We start from the raw sequence: 24,197 nt of genomic DNA on the forward strand, positions 1-24,197 counted from the left end.
CTCCCGAGTAGCTGGGACTACAGGCGCCCGCCACTACGCCAGACTAATTTTTTGTATTTTTAGTAGAGAAGGGGTTTCACCGTGTTAGCCAGGATGGTCTTGATCTCATGACCTTGTGATCCACCCACCTTGGCCTCCCAAAGTGCTGGGATTACAGGCATGAGCCACCACACCCGGCCAGAAAAATTATAGAGAACAAAAGAAAGAGAAAAAAATCTGGAAAGAAGCCAAAGAAAAAAAAACACCTTATCTGTAGAAAAACAATGGTAAGAATTATATATTTCTTTTTAAGCAAGAAAGAGGGTGAATAAAATTTTGAAAGAAAAATTTACCAATGTAGAATTCTATATCCAGTGAAAATTATCCTTCAAAAGTGAAAAAGAAATACATTCTCAGACAAACCAAAATTTGAGAGAATTTGTCACCAGTAGATCTGATTTACAAGAAATGTTCAAAGACGTTCTTCAGAAAGAAGGAAAATGATATATCAGGAACTTGGCATGAAGAAAGGAAGTCAGTTAAGGTAGAAAAGGAATACATGAATATAAAATCACATTTTTAAAAATTGATATAACAGATAACAGTTTAATCAAAATAATAATAGCAACACAATATTGGATGATCAAATTGTATGGATAAGTGAAATGTATAACAGCAATGGTATAAGGGACAGGAGGGAGGAATTGGGAATACTTTTGTTATAAGATACTTGTACCACCCATGAAGCGGTATAGTGTTATTTGAAAGTGGACTTAGATTAGTTGCAAATATATATTGCAAACTTTAGGACAACTACTAAAAAAAAATTTTTAATAAATAGAATTGATATTCTAAGACAGGAGAGAAAATCAAGTTATATAAAATACTCAGCTAAAACCAGAGAAGGCAAAAAAAGAATGGAAGACAAAAAAATGAAACAGTACTCAAGTGCAATAGTTAGATATGGTAGATATCAATCCAGATATATCAACAGTCACTGTAGATATGTATTTTATGCATGTGGTTTATAAGAAACCCACTTTAAATGTAAAGATACAGATAGAGTAATTGCTAACACTAATCAAAAGAAGGCTGGAGTAGCTATACTGGTTTCAGATAAACCAAATTTCAAAATGAGGGAAATTATCAGGAATAAAAAGAGGCATTGCATAATGATTTTGTTTTAATGGGTGAGTACTCCAGAAAACATAACTATCTATAATGTATGTATACCTAACAACAGGGCATCAAAGCACATGAGGCAAAAACTGATAGAACTACAAGGAGAAACAGATGTGTTCTTGGAAACTATTATACTTGGAGATTTCAAGAGCCTTCTGTCATTGATGGACAGATTCAGCAGACAGAAAACCAATAAGGATATACCTGAATAAAACTGCACCACCAAGTAACTGGATCTAATTGCCACTTATAGGATATTTCACCTAACGGTAGCAGAATATACATTCTGAAGCTAACCTGGAAACACCAAGATAGACCAGATTTGGGATCATAAAACACAGTTTAAAAAAACTTACAAGAATAGAAATCATACAAAGTATGGTCTTAGACGGCAGTAGACTTAAACTAGAAATCAGTAACCAAAAGATAGCTGAAACATCTCAAAATATTTGGAGATTAAATGACACACTTTTAAATAACACATGGGTCAAATAAGGAATCTCAAAAGAAATTTTAAAATATTTTCAGCCAATGAAAGTGAAGCTGGCATCTTCAGAAGAGTATTTGGTCCCTAGAAGAGAACTCTAGGCAAGAATGGTTTAGATGACCAAGTGGAAAATTTAAAACCTTATAGGACCAGTCAGAAAAAGAATAGTTTTGAATTGAGTCAATATAATGTAGTCGGTGGGACAAGCTATATAGCTAACTAGAGTCTAGATGTTGTTACAGGCACTCAAATTGAAAATTTTTACAGAACATTCTGCTAGACATTTCTACAAGCATAATTGGGCCTGTTGGCCTAGTTTGTAATCCCTAATCTATAAATTCAGTGTAACTGCAATAATCCCAACGGGGTAGGTAAATGTGTGCTCACACATGGATGCACACATGTGTGTGTGTTTTTTGACAAGCTGATTTGAAAATTTATATGGAAAAACAAGGGGCCTGAACTGGCAAAGACACTCTGAAAGAAGGAACAAAATGGAGAAGTTACTCTATCAAATAATGAGCTTTATTATAAAACCTCAGTAATTAAGATCAAATGGCATTGGCATAGGGATAGACAAACTGACCAGTGGAACAGAATAAAGAGCCCAGAAACACAAGGGAACTTTTATATATGAGAGAGGTGGCATTATAAATCAGTGGAAAAAGAGGAACTGTTCAACGAATGGTACTAGTGCAGTTGGATATGCATATGGAAAACAAGCAAACATTTTTCAAAGATAATTTTAAAATCCGTCTCCTTAGGTTAGAGAAATCTTCCTTAAATAAGCCACAAAAAGCGCTAACATAAATGATTGATAAAATTCAACCATATTAAAATTAGAACTTCTGTTGTTCAAAAGTTGCCTTAGAGAAATTGAAAAGGTAAGCCAAAAACTTCCAAAATTTAAGACAATACTTAGTATATGTAGAAAACTACAAATCACTAAGAAAAAGACAATTTTTTAACAAAAGGGACAGAAGTAGTAAATAGACATTCACAGAAGAGGAAATGTATGTGAAAAAATGAACATAAATATGTTTACCCTTATTAGTGATTAAGATATAATTTTATATAAGATTAGCAACAATTAAGTTTGTTAAAGACAAAAGTTGAAGAGAATGTAGATCAGCAAAGGTTTTTATACACTGTTAGTTGGACATGCCAATTGAAACTACTACTTTGGGCTGGGCACGGTGGCTCACCCCTGTAATCCCAGCACCTTGGGAGGCCAAGGCAGGCGGATCACCTGAGGTCGGGAGTTCAAGACCAGCCTGGCCAACATGGAGAAACCCTGTCTCTACTAAAAATACAAAAATTAGCCAGGCATGGTGGTGTGCATCTGTAGTCCCAGCTACTCAGGATGCCGAAGCAAGAGAATCGCTTGAACCCAAGAGGTGGAGGTTGCCATGAGCCCAGATCGCACCACTGCACTTCAGCCTGGGCAACAAAGCAAGACTCTGTCTCAAAAAAAAAAAAAAAGAAAAGAAAGAAACTGCTACTTTGGAAAACAACTTAGAACTGTTTTATAAAATTAAACATTAGCGTAACTTTTGACATACAAATCCCATTCCTATATATACACTCTATATGCAACAGGAATATTTGCCCCTGTGCAGTGGAATATATGTATAAGAATGCTTATAGTAGCAGTGTTATATTAGCAAAAAAAAACTGGAAACAACTGTCCATTAATAACAGACTGGATAAATAAACTGTGCTACAGTGTATTCACACAATGGAATTTTACTGAGTAAAAGTGAACAAACTTAGTCGACTTTCATCATGGCAGCATGAGTAACTCCATTGGCCCGCTTCCCACTGAAACTGGTAAAAAAAAATTTAAGACCTTCCTTTAAAGTCTCTGGAAGTGGTCTTGGAGTCATATAGCACATTAAAAAACATCCATTTAAGAAAATCTGCTAAAATTGGATAAGAAAACTGAGAGTCTGGGATGCTTGAACTGAGAACTCCCTCCCTACCCTGTCCCAGTTTGTTGAATGGAAACTTATTCTAAACTGGTGCAGCCAAGAACAGAGGGTTTCCTCTCCCCTCAGTACCCATTCAGAGGGCTTTCTTCCCAGAGAAACCGGATATCAGCATTTCTCATCTTGCCCCCAGCTACTTGTTGCTGAGGCTAGTTCTGGGAAGTGCAGCTGAGAAGTGGGAGCTCCATTCTGCCTGCCAGCCCTCACCTGTGAAATGGAGGCTCCGCCTTGGGCCTTGTGCCACTAAGAATACTGGGACCCTGATTGCTCTTGTCTCAACTTGTAAGACAGGTTCCACACTGAGAGAGGCAAGTCAAGAAGACCTGAAGTTACACCATTGGTCCCACTCCCAACCCCAGAGCCCTAGCCCACAGATTTTGTGGGGTGAGAAGTGGAGGGTGTGGGCAACAGGTAAAACAAATAGCTCCTTATCTCTTCCCAAAGAAACTGACTTCATCATCAACAGAAAATGGAGAAGTTCAAGCCTAAGATCCACACTCAAAAACAGGTGGAGGTTGTGGTGAAAGGTAATTGGGAGGACATTGACAAATTCAGTTAAGATAACAGGCTAAACTGTAGGCTGGCTGCTTTGCGGAAGAGAACTAGGGAAAGAGACAGCTGTAAGGAGCCCTCCTGGGGTCATTACAAATATTAAACACTGACAATGGAAATTATTCCTTCAAAGGACCCCACATTAGTGGAGCTTAACATCTTGGTATGGTCAAGAAAAAGGAAACCAGAGTGCTGCCCAAATTACTCTCATCCCAGGGTGACTGAAGGCATACCCAAAACTGCCTCCCTGAGGAGCAGTGTCAGAGGCTTAACACTGGGGGTGGTCTTCATTAAAATAATCCAGCTTGGCACTAAACAAATAGCAAATAAGCAGATAGCAGTAACAACCCTGGGGGAGCAGGGAATTGTTAATAGTACTCAGAGTTGCTACAGTATATTATCTGAAATGTGAGTTTTTATAACAAAATATTATGAAATATGCAAAGAAACAGGAATATATGACCCTACTGAATAAAAGCAGGTAACAGAAACTGCTTGTGATTGCAACCAGATATCAAATATACCAGAAAAAGACTTCAGAATAGCCATTGTAAATATATTCAAAGAACTAAAATAAACCATGATTAAAGATTATAATGTTTCCACTTTTATTATTCATTGGAATGCAATTAAACTATCAGAAGGCATTTAGCTAAATCCAGAATTCAGTAATTTTACAGGCCAAATAATACATCCTTTATGCATATGATGTACTTCATCTTCATTTTTCATCATGGATAATAATAATAATCATCTTGGTTGCATTCCTACAGATCATTATGAACAGCAAAATAAGGAAAAACAGGGCCAACCCACTGACCCATGATCTCCATGAATAAACAGAAAGATACAAAACAGTCTAAGATGTATTAGATCCTAAACTGATTTTTACCTGGTATTTATCTTTTTGGATTTTTTGCAAATAATACACTTTATTAATAGTAGTTAATGAGGCTTCTGTAAACTATCTCCCCATGCTCCTTTCAAGTAGATACTCATTCTTCCTGGTTCCGTGGTAGGCTTGAGGGAAATCAGTGTCATCCTCAGTCCTCCATTGTGCACTCTAAAAACCATCAGATGTGCTGCTTCGAGACCTAGCTTATCTAGCCAGAATACGATTTCCCTTCTTTACATTCTTTTCTACTGAATTTCTTTAGCCTTATAGTTCTTTAGTTTTCATTTCCAGTGACTTTCATTCTTATTCACTTCCCATGTCCATTACCTGGAATTGCTCCAGTTTTAAAATCTCAAATTGCAGAATCCCATTCTCTGACAACAAGTTACTGTTGTCCCCACCCTGCCTACTTTCTAATACCCAATGCACCTATTCTCAGATTTAATAAAAGCTTCTAGTCTCAACTATCCCATTATTCCCAAGCTCTCTGCTCCTCCTGGATATTTTTCCTCCCCTGTAGCTACAGGTTTGTCATTTTGTTACTGTTTAATAACTACTTGCAAATATCTTTCCCCTTTATTGTTCTTGTCGGACTTAGCCTGCTGTCAACTTTGGGAGAAAATCATGTGATTGTGCAGGTCGGAGCCACTAATTTTGATAGTCTTCACCTTCACCTAGAGTTTTCAAATCATTTTACACATGAATTAGCTTTCTCCTATTTCCTTCGTCAGCTCTTCTCAATTCTTACTGCTTTTTTCAGACTTTTTATCGCATCCTTTTTTCACATTTATAATATTATTTCACCTATTTTTAACTGAGCAAATTAAGGCCATAAGCTAGGGAGTTCTTCAGATCCCTCCCTTGCTGCCCGAGAACTTGACTACATGCTTCCTGGCCTTTTAAACTGGAAGTAGTGCTCTTGCCTTGCTAAGGCTGATTCCTCTGCCCCCGTCTCTAGTTCCATCACTTTTTCTCTCCACTGTCTCATTCTTTAAAACTTCCAAATAGTCTCATGTCTTTGCTCTCCTGAAAACTCCCTAGACATAAGAGATGTAAATTTAAGAATCTTCAATATATACGTGCTATTTAAAGCTAAAATACTTGATGAGATCTCAAAAATGAGTTTAGGTAGAAAAGATAAGTCAAAGGACTGAGTGGTGAGTTATTCCAACAACTGGAGGTGAAGAGATAAGGAAAACCCAGAGAAGGAGCAGCTAAAAGGTAGGAAGAAAACCAGGAAAGCAGAGTGTTGTGAAATTTAAGTAAAGAAAGCATTTCAAGGAAGGAGTAATCAACTATGAAAAATGCTGTTGAGAAATCAAGTCAGATGAGGACTAAGAATTGACCATTAGATTTGGCAATATGAGGGTTATTGGTGACCTTTATAAGAACAGTTTTGGTGCATTGGTGTAAACATGAAAGCCTGACTAGAGTGGGTTTAGGAAAAAATGGGGGAAAAAAAAGACCCCAGGGTGTCTTGCCATAAAGAGAAAGAGATGAAGCAGTAGACAGAGGTGGAAATGCGGTCAAGAGGATCTTTTGATATGTGTTGGTAGATGAGACAGGAAAACTTGGCAGTGCAGGAAGAAGGAAAAATTTCTAAAACACAGTCCTCGTGAAGACAAGAGGGAAAAGAGTTTGAGAGCACAGTAGAAGCTTGGATTAGGTAGGAGCACAGAGTTCCTTCATAATACCAGGAGAAAAGGCATGCACACCACATGACATCTAATGGAAGCTGGTCAAGTTGTTTATTACCTTTCTTTCTTTTTTTTCTCAGTGAATTAGGAAGCCAGGTTATCAGCTGAGAGTGAAGAGGGGGGAAGGTATTGAGGTTTACAGAAATAGCCTTATAAAACAGTGAGAGAGTTGATGGATTGAGAAATACAATATGATCGCCAGTAACCTTATTAAAGTCCCCACTTGAGGTTATTAATTTTGAAGTTAAAATAAGTCTTTATTTTCAGAGGGAATGCTTCCAGTTTTTGTCCATTCAGTATGATATTGGCTGTGGGTGTGTCATAGATAGCTCTTATTATTTTGAGATACCTCCCATCAATACCTAATTTATTGAGAGTTTTTAGCATGAAGGGTTGTTGAATTTTGTCGAAGGCCTTTTCTGCATCTATTGAGATAATCATGTGGTTTTTGTCTTTGGTTCCATTTATATGCTGGATTACGTTTATTGATTTTCGTATGTTGAACCAGCCTTGCATCCCAGGGATGAAGCCCACTTGATCATGGTGGATAAGCTTTTTGATGTGTTGCTAGATTCGGTTTGCCAGTATTTTATTGAGGATTTTTGCATCAATGTTCCTCAAGGATATTGGTCTAAAATTCTCTTTTTTGTTGTGTCTCTGCCAGGCTTTGGTATCAGGATGATGCTGGCCTCATAAAATGAGTTAGGGAGGATTCCCTCTTTTTCTATTGATTGGAATAGTTTCAGAAGGAATGGTACCAGCTCCTCCTTGTACCTCTGGTAGAATTCGGCTGTGAATCCATCTGGTCCTGGACTTTTTTTGGTTGGTAAGCTATTAATTATTGCCTCAATTTCAGAGCCTGTTATTGGTGTATTCAGAGATTCAACTTCTTCCTGGTTTAGTCTTGGGAGGGTGTATGTGTCGAGGAATTTATCCATTTCTTCTAGATTTTCTAGTTTATTTGTGTAGAGGTGTTTATAGTATTCTCTGATGGTAGTTTGTATTTCTGTGGGATCAGTGGTGATATCCCCTTTGTCATTTTTTATTGCATCTATTTGATTCTTCTCTTTTCTTCTTTATTAGTCTTGCTAGCGGTCTATCAATTTTGTTGATCTTTTCAAAAAAGCAGCTCCTGGATTCATTAATTTTTTGAAGGGTTTTTTGTGTCTCTATTTCCTTCAGTTCTGCTCTGATCTTAGTTATTTCTTGCCTTCTGCTAGCTTTTGAATGTGTTTGCTCTTGCTTCTCTAGTTCTTTTAATTGTGATGTTAGGGTGTCAATTTTAGATCTTTCCTGCTTTCTCTTGTGGGCATTTAGTGCTATAAATTTCCCTCTGCACACTGCTTTGAATGTGTCCCAGAGATTCTGGTATGTTGTGTCTTTGTTCTCGTTGGTTTCAAAGAACATCTTTATTTCTGCCTTCATTTCGTTATGTACCCAGTAGTCATTCAGGAGCAGGTTGTTCAGTTTCCATGTAGTTGAGCGGTTTTGAGTGAGTTTCTTAATCCTGAGTTCTAGTTTGATTGCACTGTGATCCGAGAGACAGTTTGTTATAATTTCTGTTCTTTTACATTTGCTGAGGAGTCCTTTACTTCCAACTGTGTGGTCAATTTTGGAATAGATGTGGTGTGGTGCTGAAAAGAATGTATATTCTGTTGATTTGGGGTGGAGAGTTCTGTAGATGTCTATTAGGTCTGCTTGGTGCAGAGCTGAGTTCAATTCCTGGGTATTCTTGTTAACTTTCTGTCTCGTTGATCTGTCTAATGTTGACAGTGGGGTGTTAAAGTCTCCCATTATTATTGTGTGGGAGTCTAAGTCTCTTCGTAGGTCACTAAGGACTTGCTTTATGAATCTGGGTGCTCCTGTATTGGATGCATATATATTTAGGATAGTTAGTACTTCTCGTTGAATTGATCCCTTTACCATTATGTAATGGCCTTCTTTGTCTCTTTTGATCTTTGTTGGTTTAAAGTCTGTTTTATCCGAGACTAGGATTGCAACCCCTGCCTTTTTTTGTTTTCCATTTGCTTGGTAGATCTTCCTCCATCCCTTTATTTTGAGCCTTTGTGTGTCTCTGCACGTGAGTTGGGTTTCCTGAATACAGCACACTGATGGGTCTCGTCAGTCTGTGCCTTTTAATTGGAGCATTTAGCCCATTTAATTTAAGGTTAGTATTGCTGTGTGTGAATTTGATCCTGTCATTATGATGTTAGCTGGTTATTTGGCTTGTTAGTTGATGCAGTTTCTTCCTAGCCTTGATGGTCTTTACAATTTGGCATGTTTTTGCTGTGGCTGGTACCAGTTGTTCCTTTCCATGTTTAGTGCTTCCTTCAGGAGCTCTTTTAGGGCAGGCCTGGTGGGGATGCCCTCTCTCACCACTCTTATTCAACATAGTGTTGGAAGTTCTGGCCGGGGCAATCAGGCAGGAGAAGGAAATAAAGGGCATTCAATTAGGAAAAGAGGAAGTCAAATTGTCCCTGTTTGCAGATGACATGATTGTGTATCTAGAAAACCCCATCTTCTCAGCCCAAAATCTCCTCAAGCTGATAAGCAACTTCAGCAAAGTCTCAGGATACAAAATCAATGTGCAAAAATCACAAGCATTCTTATACACCAGTAACAGACAGAGAGCCAAATCATGAGTGAACTCCCATTCACAATTGCTTCGAAGAGAATAAAATACTTAGGAATCCGACTTACAAGGGATGTGAAGGACCTCTTCAAGGAGAACTACGAACCACTGCTCAATGAAATAAAAGAGGATACAAACAAATGGAAGAACATTCCATGCTCATGGGTAGGAAGAATCAATATCATGAAAATGGCCATACTGCCCAAGGTAATTTATAGATTCAGTGCCATCCCCATCAAACCACCAAAGACTTCACAGAATTGGAAAAAACTACTTTAAAGTTTATATGGAACCAAAAAAGAGCCCGCATCGCCAAGTCAATCCTAAGCCAAAAGAACAAAGCTGGAGGCATCACACTACCTGACTTCAAACTATACAAGGCTACAGTAACCAAAACAGCATGGTACTGGTACCAAAACAGAGATATAGACCAATGGAACCGACCAGAGCCCTCAGAAATAATGCCGCATATGTACAACTATCTGATCTTTGACAAACCTGACAAAAACAAGCAATGGAGAAAGGATTCCCTATTTAATAAATGGTGCTGGGAAAACTGGCTAGCCATATGTAGAAAGCTGCAACTGGATCCCTTCCTCACACCTTATACAAAAATTAATTCAAGCTGGATTAAAGACTTACATGTTAGACCTAAAACCATAGAAACCCTAGAAGAAAACCTGGGCAATACCATTCAGGACATAGGCATGGGCAAGGACTTCATGTCTAAAACACCAAAAGCAATGGCAACAAAAGCCAGAATTGACAAATGGGATCTAATTAAACTAAAGAGCTTCTGCACAGCAAAAGAAACCACCATCAGAGTGAACAGGCAACCTACAGAATGGGAAAAAATTTTTGCAACCTACTCATCTGACAAGGGGCTAATATCCAGAATCTACAATGAACTCAAACAAATGTACAAGAAAAAAACAACCGCATCAAAAATTGGGCGAAGGATATGGACAGACACTTCTCAAAAGAAGACATTTATGCAGCCAAAAAACACATGAAAAAATGCTTATCATCACTGGCCATCAGAGAAGTGCAAATCAAAACCACAATGAGATACCATCTCACACCAGTTAGAATGGCGATCATTAAAAAGTCAGGAAACAACAGGTGCTGGAGAGGATGTGGAGAAATAGGAACACTTTTACACTGTTGGTGGGACTGTAAACTAGTTCAACCATTGTGGAAGTCAGTGTGGCGATTCCTCAGGGATCTCGAACTAGAAATACCATTTGACCCAGCCATCCCATTACTGGGTATATACCCAAAGGATTATAAATCATGCTGCTATAAAGACACATGCACACGTATGTTGATTGCAGCACTGTTCACAATAGCAAAGACTTGGAACCAAGCCAAATGTCCAACAACGATAGACTGGATTAAGAAAATGTGGCACATCTACACCATGGAATACTATGCAGTCATAAAAAGGGATGAGTTCATGTCCTTTGTAGGGACATGGATGAAGCTGGAAACCATCATTCTCAGCAAACTATCGCAAGGACAAAAAAAAACAAACACTGCATGTTCTCACTCATAGGTGGGAATTGAACAGTGAGAACACATGGACACAGGAAGGGGAACATCACACACTGGGGCCTCTTGTGTGGTGGGGGGAGGGGGAAGGGATAGCATTAGGAGATATACCTAATGCTAAATGACGAGTTAATGGGTGCAGCACGCCAACATGGCACATGTATACATATGTAACAAACCTACACATTGTGCACATGTACCTTAAAACTTAAAGTATAATAATAAAAAAATAAAAAAATAAAATAATTTTTTTTAAAAAGTCTGTGCTTGCTTTGGCAGCACGTATACTAAAATTGGAAAAATATAGAGAAGATTAGCATGGCCCCTATGCAAGGATGACACATAAGTTCGTGAAGCATTCCATTTATTTTTTTAAATGTGTAAAAACAGTATAAGTCTGTTTAGCATGATTGTGGTTCTTTTTCTCCACTGTGTTCAGCTGCAAAAGTGCTGGTATGGAATAGGCAGAGAGTTGCATATAGCCAGTGTTGGGATTGGCCAAGAGCATATGACAAAGTGAAAGAGATGCAAGGGAGTCAGTGTGTACACAAGGCAACAGGTCTGGTGGTTGACCATGGAAGCTGAGCCATGTTAGGACATGAGCAGGTGAGAAATAGTGAAAAGGTCGTAGATTCAGAAGATTGTAGGGCCCAGTGAGATCAAAGGATATTTGGAGTCCACACACATAAGTGAAGAACAAAAGAATGGGCATTATTGTATAGTTGATAGTACAGGTCCTGGAATAGGACAGAAAATGAGTTTGAATACTGGCTCCACCACTTAGTAGTATTGTGTCTGTGGGCAAAGTTATATAAGCTATTAGCCTAGGTTTCCTCATCAGTAAAATGGGAGTGCTAATAGTACCTACATCAAAGCATTGTTGTAAAGATTCAGTAATACAAGTAAAGAGCAGAGTACCTGGCACATAGGAGGCTCTGAAACTGTCACTCTTACTAAGGAAAATGCAAAAATATTGGCAGTTATTATAATTGAATTCTTCAACTATAGGTGATTTTAGATTTTTTTAACATTTTCTATATCTAGCTTTTAAACATTTTATAATGAGCGTTATTCCCGTAATTGGTAGACCCCTGCAAAAGTTTTTGTTTACTTTGCTTTGTTTTGTTTAAGAGATAGGGTCTTGCTCTGTGGTCCAGGCTGGGGCACAGTGGTGCAATCATAGCTCCCTGCAGCCTCAACCTCCTGGGTTCCAGGAATCCCCCCATCTCAGTCTCTGAAGTAGCTGGGACTATAGGCACATGCTGCTGTGCTCAGCTAATTTTTTAATTTTTCGTAGAGACAGAGGTTTTGCTTGGTTGCCCAGGCTGGTCTTGAACTCCTGGCTTCAAGTGATCCTCCCATCTTGGCCTCCCAAAGCACTGGATTATAGATGTGAGCCACCATACCTGGCAGTAAGTATTTTTAAGTGTAACTCAGCGTAAGTTGAAACTGAAAACCAAAAGTTAATAAATTTATGTAGCTTTCGAAAACCAAAAGTGTCTAGAATGAGATGATAGAGTGGATTTTGCCTTAAGTCTTTACTAAGTTAAAGCAAGCAGATATTTGTGGCTCCTGTGTGTGCAGCTAGACCTTACAATCATTGTTGGTAGTAATCTTTAAGGGAAAACCAAAACAGTGCTAGCCCTACCCTTTAAGAATATCTATTCTACCACCTGTTAGACCATAATTTTAGCTTAAGTTCCCTGAAGGTTTTTTTCATACATCCACGAGCCTGAGGTCACAGCTGAAACCTCTGTTAACTTCTTAATAATTAGCCAAGTGTAAGCAAAACTGGGTCACAGAACAGATGCCACTATTAAAGTCCCACTTGAGGTTATTAATTATTATAAAGTTAAAGTAAGTCTGTTTGGCATACTTGTGGTTATATTTCTCCACCATGTTCACTTGCACAGTTGCTGAACTGGGAAGAGAGAAATAAGGCCTTTAGAAAGACACCAAAGGAATTTTGCCCTATGGTAGTTTTGACTGTTCCTTATAGCAGTATATAGTATGCCCTTATTTAAACTTACAACATGAGATTTTTTTGCAAATAAATATGTAAATAATAAACAAATGAAAGCCAACCCAGACAGCCAAATTCAGATTAACCAGTTGATTACTCTGAAAGGGTTGTAATTAGGGTGACCACAGAATTTATTTTTGGTGCACGTGCCAGAGTTGCTCATGTGACCCCATATCTTTGCGAATTTATCTTGGACTTTGAAATTCCACAAATGAATCTTAAATTTGAAAATTAATTGGAGTTGAACTATGTAGTTCTTGTCTTTGCCACCATATACTGTAGCTTAATCTCATTCGGGGCTCATCTTCCTGCTCTGTAAAACTGAGTATCAATTATCTAATGTGATAATAGAATTTCACAAACTTGCCTGACAGTAAATTTGCTTGGGGCCCTTGTTTAAAAACTCTCAAGCTTGTTAGCCGGGCACAGTGGCTCACGCCTGTAATCCCAGCACTTTGGGAGGCCGAGGCGGGCAGATCACGAGGTCAGGAGATCGAGACCATCCTGGCTAACACGGTGAAACCCCATCTCTACTAAAAATGCAAAAAAAAAAATGAGCCGGGTGTGGTGGCGGGCACCTGTAGTCCCAGCTACTTGGGAGGCTGAGGCAGGAGAATGGTGTAACCCGGGAGGCGGAGCTTGCGGTGAACCAAGATTGTGCCACTGCACTCCAGCCTGGGTGACAGAAGGAGACTCCGTCCCAAAAAAAAAAAAAAAAAACTCTCCAACTTGTCTTCTCTCCTCCCCCACTCTGGGAAGTTTTTATTCAGAAGGTCTGAGATACGGCGATAGAATCCTTGTATAACCCTCCCACTTTCTATCTACCTCCCTCTCTTAGATTCCTGAATGCTTAGCAAGCACCCTCCGGGTGATTGTTTTGATCAGGCAAGTTTGAGAAATATTTATAACCTATATGAAGGTGTCTTGGGATGCCAGGTGTCAATTGTGGTAAAGGGTGGCTTATTGGAGTCAAACAGGACCTGGAGACAGTCCTCTTTCCACAGCTTCACTAGCCCTGTTGTAACCTTGGGTAAACTACCTGACCTGGCCTGTTTCCAGATCTATAAAATAATAGCGTCTACCATATAGTGTTGTTGGGATGATTAAATTAGAGAATATGAGAAGACCTGTAGCTGCTATAGGTTAAAATTAATATTCTCAATTAAAAGTCTAAAATTTTAAAAGATTAAAGCCTTCTGTCCACAAAATCTGTGTTAAGATCTTAACCACACTCATCAGGTAAACATTAGCAGCTACATATTTTAGATAAAGAAATAACACTTTTTTGTAATAAAACCTATGTTCATGTTAGAAACTAAGACTTTACAAAGTATAGAGCAGAAAATAAAGTCAACCAGATTGTCACCACCATTCAGAAATAACCAACATTAACACATTTCTTTTTATAAAGTTGAGACCATGCGTTATATGCTGTTTTTATAACCTAACTTTTTCTGTATAATGGATCATGAGTTATTTTCTTTGTCAACAAATACTTTTTCTAAAATACTGTTTTTGTGACTGCACAATACTATTTTATTAATATGCCATAATTTATTTAATTGGTTCCCTAGTGGTAGAACATTTGTCTATAATTTTTTCAGTTATAAATAATGCTATAGTGAATATACTTTTTCATGTATCTTTGACTCTTCTTCCTTGATGATCTTGTCCACATCAGTGATTGACTTGTTCCCTGAACACTGATTTTCATACCTGTATCTCCAGATCAGACCTCTCACCTGACCACGAGACCCATAATATTCCTTGTTTGTTTGTTTTTTGTTTTTTTTTTTTTTGAGATGGAGTCTCGCTGTGTCCCCCAGGCTGGAGTGCAGTGGCGCAATCTCGGCTCACTGCAAGCTCCGCCTCCCGGGTTCACGCCATTCTCCTGCCTCAGCCTCTCCGAGTAGCTGGGACTACAGGCGCCCGCCACCACGCCCGGCTAATTTTTTGTATTTTTAGTAGAGATGGGGTTTCACCGTGGTCTCGATCTCCTGACCTCGTGATCCGCCCGCCTCGGCCTCCCAAAGTGCTGGGATTACAAGCGTGAGCCACCGCGCCCGGCCGGGTCTGTCTTACTTGACATCATATTCCCAACCTAGCACAGTGCCTGGCACAGATGTTAGTCAGACAGATTTGTAAATACATCAATCAGTACAAACTCTTACATAATGAAATAATGAGTTATAATCCATACATTTCTTTACATTTTTATTTGATTTACCCTATGTAACAGGTACTGTGTTAGGCCTTGGGGATATAATGGTGAATAAAACATACCATTATTACATTAATAGAATTCATGATATAGTGTAAGAGTTTCAGTAATAGACTAAAGTCTGATAACATTTCAGCGGAGAGATCAATGATGGCTGGAATAATCAGAGATTTCACAGAGGATATGCGAAGAATGGATAGAATTTCCCTAGGTAAAGCAGGAAAAGGGACAATATGCCATATGAGGAGATAAATCATTAAAATGCTGTAGCATTTGTATTTTCAAAATTGAAAAGACTATTTCTGGTCCCACATGCTCATCCAGAACCTTATCACTCCCCATCAAAAGTGGAGCCTTTGTCCCTCCCCTTGAACCTTTGTGACTGCCTCAACTCATAGAGCATGTGCAGTAGAGACTTCTGAGACTAGGCAATAAAAGGCAGTAAGTACATAAAGCCAATTGCTAATATTCTTAATGATGAAAGATTTAATACTTTGCCCCAAGATCAGGAACTAGGCAAGGCTGTCCATTTTCACTGCTTGTCTTCAACATTGTACTGGAAGGTCTAGCCAATGCAAAAAGGGAAGAAAAAGAAATGAGACCTACACATTTAAAAGGGAGAAATAAAGCTTTCTTTGTTTATGTACAGGATGATGACCTATGTAGAACATGCCAAAGAATCAATATTAAAGCTGTTAGAACTAATAGTAAGTTTATCAGGGTCACAGGATTGAGCAGCACTACATAAAAATCAGTTGTATTTTTTTTTAATTAGCAATCTCAGATGTATCATGCTGAGTTTCTGCAAGCCTCTAGCTATCCTTAACACCTTCCCCTACACACTCTATCAAATTACCCGACCACCTAGCTACAGAGAAAATAGAAATCATTAGATAGGAGCCACCTCAGCCTCCTCTGCCAAAACTACTAGCCTTGGCACTTAGCTTCTCCTGCCTTCTCATCACAATAGAGGAGACTGGCAGGACCTGCCATCTGGTCCTAGAACATTACAACACATACCCATCTCAGAACTTACACATAGCATGTGTGTAATGCTTTTAACCTCACTTTTCTGAGCGAATTCATACACTTAAGATCTTAGCTTAAGCAGTTCATATTTGGAGAAACTTTCCCTTACCTCTCCCTCCCCCACATTATATAATCTCTTAGCTGCTGTATTTCCCCTTTAGATCATGTTTAAACTAATTAAATAATTTGTTGTGTATAATGCTCTTATTATTTCACAATGCTTGAGGTTGCAAAAAAAAATGTCTTTTTATCCCTTCCAAGACAAATGTATTTGAAGACCATACTTTGGAAATTGGCAAGGAAGCCAGTTTTAGGCATTTTAGGAAATAACCATTTGTCTCCCTTTAGAAAAAATACAACCAGAGACTATCTTTGTATCCACTATTTAAATATTCCAGCAAACATAAACAGGCCATATACTTAGTTGAAGGAAAATAGCACCACTGAATTTGTCCTCTTTTTTTCTTCAATTACCACTTAAAATGTTTTATTTATTGATTTTTATTTTTTTAATTGACCCATAATAATTGTACATACTTTGGGGTACATAGTGATGTTGCAATACATGTAGTGTGTAGTGATCATATCAGGGTAATTAGTATGTGCATCTCAAACATTTATCATTTCTTTGTGTTGAGAACATTCAGATCTTCGAAACTATGTAATGTATTATTGCTAACTGTAGTCATCTTACAGTGGTATATAGAACACTGGAACTTTGCCCTCCAGTCTTGCAGTAATTTTGTATCCTTTAACAAATCTCTTCTTATCCCTCTCTTCCTCCCACCCTTCCCAGCCTCTAGTATACTCTGTCCTAATTTCTACTTCTATGAGATCAACTCTTTTTTTAGATGGAGTTTTCTCCCTTGCTGGAGTGCAGTGGTGTGGTCTCGGCTCACGGCAACCTCTGCCTCCCGGGTTCAAGTGATTCTCCTGCCTCAGCCTCCAGAGTAGCTGGGATTACAGGTGCCCGCCACCATACCCATCAATTTTTGTATTTTTTAGTAGAGATGGAGTTTCACCATGTTGGTCAAGCTGGTCTTGAACTCCTTACCTCAGGTAATCTGTCCACCTCGGCCTCCCAAAGTTCTGTGATTACAGGCATGAGCCACTGCACCCAGCTGAGAGAAACTTTTTTTAGCTTCCACATATCAGTGAGAATATTGGGTGTTTAACTTTTGGTTCTTGGCTTGATTTCACTTAGCATAATGTCCTCCAGTTCCATCCATGTTGCTGTTAATGACTGGATTTCATTTTTTTAATGGCTGAATAGTATTCCATTGTATGCATATACCACATTTTCATTATCTGTTCTTCATCTGTTGTTGGACACTTAGGTTGATTCCATGTCTTGGCTGTTGTGAATAGTGCTGCAGTAAACATGCTGGGGAGATGCAGATGCCTCTTTGATATATTGATTGTTTTTTCCTTTGGATGAATGCCCTGTGCTGGATCATATGGTAATTCTGTTTTTAGTTTTGTGAGGAACTTCATACTGTTGACCATAGTAGTATATGTTCTAGTTTACATTCTCACCAACAGTGTGTAAGAGTTCCTTTCCTGGCCGGTGCAGTGGCTCACAAGTGTAATCCTAGCACTTTGGGAGGCTGAGGTGGGAGGATTGCTTGAGTTCGGGAATTTGAAACCAGCCTGGACAACATAGCAAGACCTCATCTCTACTAAAAATCAAAAAATTAGCCAGGCCTGGTGGTACATATCCATAGTCCCAGCTAGTTGGGAGGTTGAGCAAGAAGATTACTTGAGCCCAGAAAGTTGAGGACTCAGTGAGCTATGACCATGCCCCTGCACTCTAGCCTGGGCAACAGAGCAAGACTCTGTCTCAAAAAAGAACTCCTTTTCTCTGCATCCTTGCAAGAGTTTATTTTTTGTCTTTTTGCTAATAGACATCCTAACTGGGATGAGACGATACCTCATTATAGTTTTGATTTGCATTTCCCTGATGATCAGTGATGTTGAGTTTTGTTTGTTTGTTTGTTTTCATGTGTTTATTGGTGATTTTGTATGTGTTCTTTTTTGAAGTGTCTATTCAGGCTCTTTGCCCATTTTTTAATTGAATTTTTATTTTTTGCTGTTGAGATGTTTGCACTTCTTGTGTATTCTAGATGTGAATCCCCTGTCAGATGAATAGTTTTGCAAATACTTTCCCCCATTCTGTAGCTTGTCTTTTTACCCTTGTTTGTTTCCTTTGCTGTACAGAAGCGTTTTAGTTTGGTATCATCTCACTAATTTATTTTTTGCTTTTGTTGTCTGTGCTTTTGAGGTCTTATTCATAAAATCATTTCCCAAACCAATGTCCTGAAGTATTTCACCTGTTTTCTTATAGTGGTTTTGTAGTTTGAGGTCTTACATTTAGGTCTTTGATCCATTTTGAGTTGATTTTTATATAAGGTGAGGGGGTTAGATCTGGTTTCATTCTTCTGCATGTGGACATCTAGTTTTCCCAGCACCATTTATTGAAGAGACTGTTCTTTCCCCAACTTAGGTTCTTGGTACTTTTAACTAAAATCAGTTGGCTGTAGATAATGGATGTATTTCTAGGTTCTCTGTTCTGTTGGTCTGTGTTTCTGTTTTTATGCCATACCATGCTGTTTTTTGGTTACTACAGCTTTGTAGTATATTTGGAAGTGTGGTAGTCTGATGCCTCCAGCTTTGTTCCTTTTGCTGAGGATTGTTGTGGCTATTTAGGGTCTTTTGTGGTTCCATAGAAGTTTTAGGATTTTTTTTTCTACTTGCACGAAGAGTGTCATTGTTATTTTGATAAGGATTACACTGGATCTATAGATCACTTTGGATAGTGTGGTCCTTTTAACAATATTAATTCTTCTGATCCACAAGCCGGGGATGTTTTTCTATTCGTCTGTATCCTCCTCGGTTTCTTTCGTCAGTGTTTTGTAGTTATTTTTGTGAAGGTTTTCACCTCCTCAGTTAAATTTATTCCCATTTGTTTTGTGTGTATGTGTTTTTGTACCTATTGCAAATGGGTTGCCTTCTTGATTTCTTAGTTCATTGCTTGCATATAGAAAATGCTACTGATTTTTCTATGTTGATTTTATATCTGCAACTTTACTGAATTCATTTATTCTAAGAGTTTTTTGGTAGCATCTTTAGGTTTTTCTATATATAAGATCATGTTGTCTGCAAATAGGAACAGTTTGACTTCTTCCTTTCCAATTTGGATGCCCTTTATTTTTCTTTCTCTTGTCTAATTGCTCTGACTAGGACTTCTAGTTCTATGTTGAATAAAAGGGGTGAGAGTGGGCATCCTTGTCTCATTTCAGTTCTTAGAAGAAAAGCTGAGAGCTTTTAGTATGATGTTAGCTGTGGCACTTACCACTTTTATTAGTGATATGAGGAAGGTTAGTTTTGCTAATGCATCATTTTCTGCCTTGGTTTCCGTAATAGCTGTGACTGAATAAAAGCATGTATTAGAGTATAATCAGCTGTGTCTTAGGCTGATTCTAATATTGATGCCAAGTTGTCACATATATTTATGAAAAAGTTATGAAATAAAGGAAATGTGTCTATTGTCTGATTTTTTTTTTTTTTTTTTTTTTGAGACGGAGTCTCGCTCTGTCGCCCAGGCTGGAGTGCAGTGGCGCAATCTCGGCTCACTGCAAGCTCCACCTCCCAGGTTCACGCCATTCTGCTGCCTCAGCCTCTCCGAGTAGCTGGGACTACAGGCGCCCGCCACCACGCCCGGCTAATTTTTTGTATTTTTAGTGGAGACGGGGTTTCACTGTGGTCTCGATCTCCTGACCTCATGATCCGCCCGCCTCGGCCTCCCAAAGTGCTGGGATTACAAGCATGAGCCACTGTGCCCGGCCTATTGTCTAATTTTTATGTATTAGACTACTAACCTCTACAAAATCAAATTAAGTTATGTAGTGCTGGTATTGTTTTTGTAATTATGATTATCAAATAACTTTGTTTTGGCCAGAGGCAGATTTATTTGATCTATAAGAACACTTAATGTGTATCAATGCAGCTTTACTATTTTAAGTATTAAAAGGCCTGCTTACCTATAACAGGATATGCTGTATCTGGATTTTACTTCATAAATCCTCTGTAAATAGTGAAAACCACATGGTGGAATCTTTAATATAGGTGGAATCCATTTAAAACATTTTACTTCCTGAACCAAAATTCTGTCCTAGTGCTTCAAGATCTATGCTGCCTCCTGCAAAAACAAAAACCCCAATGTGTTTTTCTTGTTTTCATATTCATACAATGAAACATTACAACCTCAACTCTAGATCTTTTTTCCTGTTTTTTGCCCCATTCTGTTATTTTCATACATAAGTGTGTGAATACATATCAAAATAGCTGTGAAAATAATGAGACTGAATTTTTTATTTGTGTGAATGTGGAAATAGCCAAAGAGAGACAGGAGTGTCCCCCTACCCCACATTGAAAAAAACAAACTCAAACAAAAACAGAAGGAAAAATTAGATTATTTGCCAGATGGGTTTTATCCTTAAACAGAAAAATATTGTCCAGAAATACTTAGGTGTATTTAATATGCCCTTGCCTTGTTACTGCTGTAGGGAGAAAAAAGGTCATGGCTCCTGCTGTGCAGGTCAGACCATGGACCCTCTTATTTTGCTGCTCAGCCATGAACAAGTAGTATAGAGTAAGCAACCTGAGTGAGACAGCTGTCTACCAAGAAAACCCTGCCAGAGTGTTCTGGATTTGAAACACCACAACCTCTCATAATACTCAGGGAGAGGTGCATTAACTGAAGAGAAAGAGGAAGCAGGAGAGAACAGGTGTTCACTCCTAGTATCTCTGCCTTTTTTTTTTTTAACCTAAAAATGAATTTTATGTAAGAGAATAGCTTCTAAACTTTTAACTAAAAAGTTAATTTCTTCATTATTTCTAATTATTTATTCCATTTGAATTTAAAAAATTTTTAAAAGATGTTTTTACAACTCTAACTGCATTAAGCATTTGGTTTTCTCCTTTTTGATGATCAAATTTTTACATACATATCAAATAGAACTTGTAATCTACCTGAAATAATGAAAAGCAGCAAAACTACCTCTATAATCATACCATGCATAATTACTCAGTTTAGTTAAGTGTTGAAAGTAGGCCGCAAGCTCTTTTTACTACTATCATGGAATTCAAAGAGTCTAGCACCTGTTTTTGAAAAATCTATATGAGATATGAAAATAAATCCTTCAGTGCCCATATTGTTACCTAATTCCTCTTGCCAATTTGTTTTACATGTGAAGTGGGGATATAATAATTTATCCAAAAGACAGGGACCTGGATAAGAAGGCATTGTGAAATCTTTTCTGATTTGTTTATTCAGTTACTCATTCAACAGATATTTAAATGTTTAGCACTGACCTACATAAAAGTAAGACAGGTATGAGATCTGCCTCCGTAGATTTTATAATTTACTTTTCACCTGTAATTCTGGTGTTATATTATTCAATCAATTCATGACTTTATTGTGGTATTTCATTCACATAGTATTGAATTTTATGGCTTAGCTGTTTGGCAGCCAGACTTCTAGCTGGAAGGAAGCAAACATTACCTTCACAAACATTACCTTCTTTACTCACTCAGTTTCAAGTAGAAGGATTTTTTTTTAACAGATTTTTGAAAGACCAAAAAAGAATCTAGCCTTCAAACAGATAACACCCCTTAGAAATAATCTGATTTCCAAGAAACTCTTAAACACCATCCATTTTGCTACCTTAAATTCTTTGTCCTCTTCTGCCTTCAAAATGTCAATCGTTGCTTTCTAGAATACTTTAAGTTGGATGTAAGGATTAATCCGCTTTTTAAAAACAGATAAGACTAACTTTAATTGTCTAAAAATACAAGGTTACATGGTAATGACTATTTGTGGCATAACTTTAGGACAAGCATAGAAATAATTATCAGTTTCTTTTTTAAGTTAATTGACTATGTAAAGATAAGTAAATACATGTATTACACAGTTTTTTGGAGTTATCAGCATTATATGACTGCATATTATATACACATTCACTCACTTAGATTTGTACAATAAATGGTAATTTTTATCTATTTGATTATCTGATACTATAACAACACCTAACAGTAGAATCTGGGGCTGTTTGTCTTTGGCTGGCACATAATAGTTTCTCCAGTGAATAAAAATTATCCCAAAATAACAACACCTAAGCTTACAAACATAGTCATAGATATTTCTAAAAAGTATGTAGTCATATTCACAAGTAATGTTTTGACTAATAATGTAAAAATAAAATCCCGACAGTTTACTAATACCAAATAATAGAATTTGCCCTTGTAGATTTATCGTCCAAATTAAACAGCCCAAACTACAGAAAAGCCACATCTAAAAGCACTCTTTTTTAATGTGCCACCTGAATTTTCACAGATCGCATAATTGTACTGAAGGAACTTTATAGACAAGATAATTTTGAGAGCAGTAAGTAAAGTTAGTGCTGTATATTGCTTATGTAAGATACAAAATAAAACATTTTTCAGTTTTGTTCTAGATGTTTAAAATGATTTGAGGCTATCATCAGAATAAGTCCTAAAAAAAAGAAACAATGTAATAGCTTTAGAATTATGGTGGATATTAGGAAAATGATGTAGGCAGTAAAGAGGGTGGCTGAAAACCTGAAAGAATTTTAAATCTCTGTTATCCAGTAGGAAATTATTAAAAGTAACTACTTTAGAATGGACAGTTACGTTGGCTAGACTTTTACATTTGACCGGAGAGTTATAAGCCTAAGAAGACTTTCCAGAGTTCAAAAAAAGGAAGCTTTCTAAATCATGAGTGTTTTTTTCTAAATCAATGAAAGTAAAAAGAGAGTGATTTTAATAATCATGTGAAGAAATTATGTTTGACAAGAATTAATAATATGATTCAGACAACTGGGATAAATCCTAGATGGTTATATACAATTTCAAATGTATGAAATAGGGTGAGTGAAATTGAAAATGGATCTTGTGAAAAACTGTAGTGTCTTTGTGTTTAGTCTTAGAATTCTCTGACTTGTGATTATGGCTTAAGGATATTAGCTAAAATTACAAGCCTTTGTTTTTTTAACAAATGTTTAGTTGTTTGTTTTGTCTTTTAAATAATTTTCTTTCTTAGTGCAAGTTGAGTTTTACCAAAGAATATGGATACTAAATAATGTTTCTTCTTTCTTTGTTGTAGGTAAAACTTCAGTCAAGAAGCTGACAAAAAAGGTAAGCAACATGTCGGGGGGCGGGGTTTGTTTTTGGTAAGATAGAAAATGAACTTTTGGCCGGGCACGGTGGCTCACGCCTGTAATCCCAGCACTTTGGGAGGCCAAGGTGGGCGGATCACGAGGTCAGGAGATCACCATCCTGGCTAACACGGTGAAACCCTGTCTCTACTAAAAATACAAAAAGAAATTAGCCGTCCATGGAGGTGGGCGTCTGTAGTCCCAGCTACAAAGAAAATGAACTTTTAGAAGTTTAATTTTAATATGTGTATTCAAAGGACATCGAGGATACACTTTCAGGGATCCAAACAGCTGGCTGTGGATCAACTTTTTTCAGAGACCTTGGCGATAAAGGTAATTTTGATTTGTTGTTAAATTTCTAGTTATGTGTTTTATTTAACTGAAGTATTATTAAGGAATTAAGGTATGAGATTTGTACCATGTTATTTAATAGGTGTTTTTAAAACATAAAGTAAGTAGGAGGTAACTTTTTCAAAGTCTTTGAGCAATTACAGATAAATTATTAAAACATCAGTGTTAATTAAAGCCTGGAGAGGGTATGAGGCAGAGTATCTAAAATAAAAGATGAGAAGCCTTCAAGGGCATCCAGAGGAACCACCACCACTTAGGGGAGTGGATGGAAAGAGGTCATGGCAGAGTGATCAGAGAGGTAGAGGAACGCCAGGAGAGTGTTATCATAGAAGCCAAGCAGAGAAAGTGTTAAAGAAAAAGGGAACTTATCAAACG

General features: G+C 37.7%; 1 protein-coding gene, 1 long non-coding RNA gene and 1 other non-coding gene across 4 annotated transcripts in view; 2 read left to right on the forward strand and 1 right to left on the reverse strand.

Moving 5' to 3' along the window:
• Positions 1-24,197, forward strand: part of MICU2 (mitochondrial calcium uptake 2) — a 113,224-nt gene that overhangs the window by 41,237 nt on the left and 47,790 nt on the right. For both annotated transcript variants that reach the window (XM_032150666.2, XM_032150667.2), the window contains exons 3-4: positions 23,420-23,451; positions 23,729-23,804. In XM_032150666.2, the coding sequence (XP_032006557.1) occupies positions 23,420-23,451; positions 23,729-23,804 (108 nt within the window). The remainder of the gene's footprint in view (positions 1-23,419; positions 23,452-23,728; positions 23,805-24,197) is intronic.
• LOC131383296 (uncharacterized) overlaps positions 1-24,197 on the reverse strand; it is a 57,062-nt gene that overhangs the window by 26,767 nt on the left and 6,098 nt on the right. The window lies entirely within an intron of this gene.
• On the forward strand, positions 11,227-11,333 carry LOC116467616 (U6 spliceosomal RNA). The gene has a single exon (XR_004247834.1). It is a non-coding gene; the product is annotated as a U6 spliceosomal RNA (small nuclear RNA).

This window comes from Hylobates moloch, unplaced genomic scaffold (genome assembly GCF_009828535.3).
Source record: "Hylobates moloch isolate HMO894 unplaced genomic scaffold, HMol_V3 SCAFFOLD_4, whole genome shotgun sequence".
Classification (NCBI taxonomy): Eukaryota; Metazoa; Chordata; class Mammalia; order Primates; family Hylobatidae; genus Hylobates; species Hylobates moloch.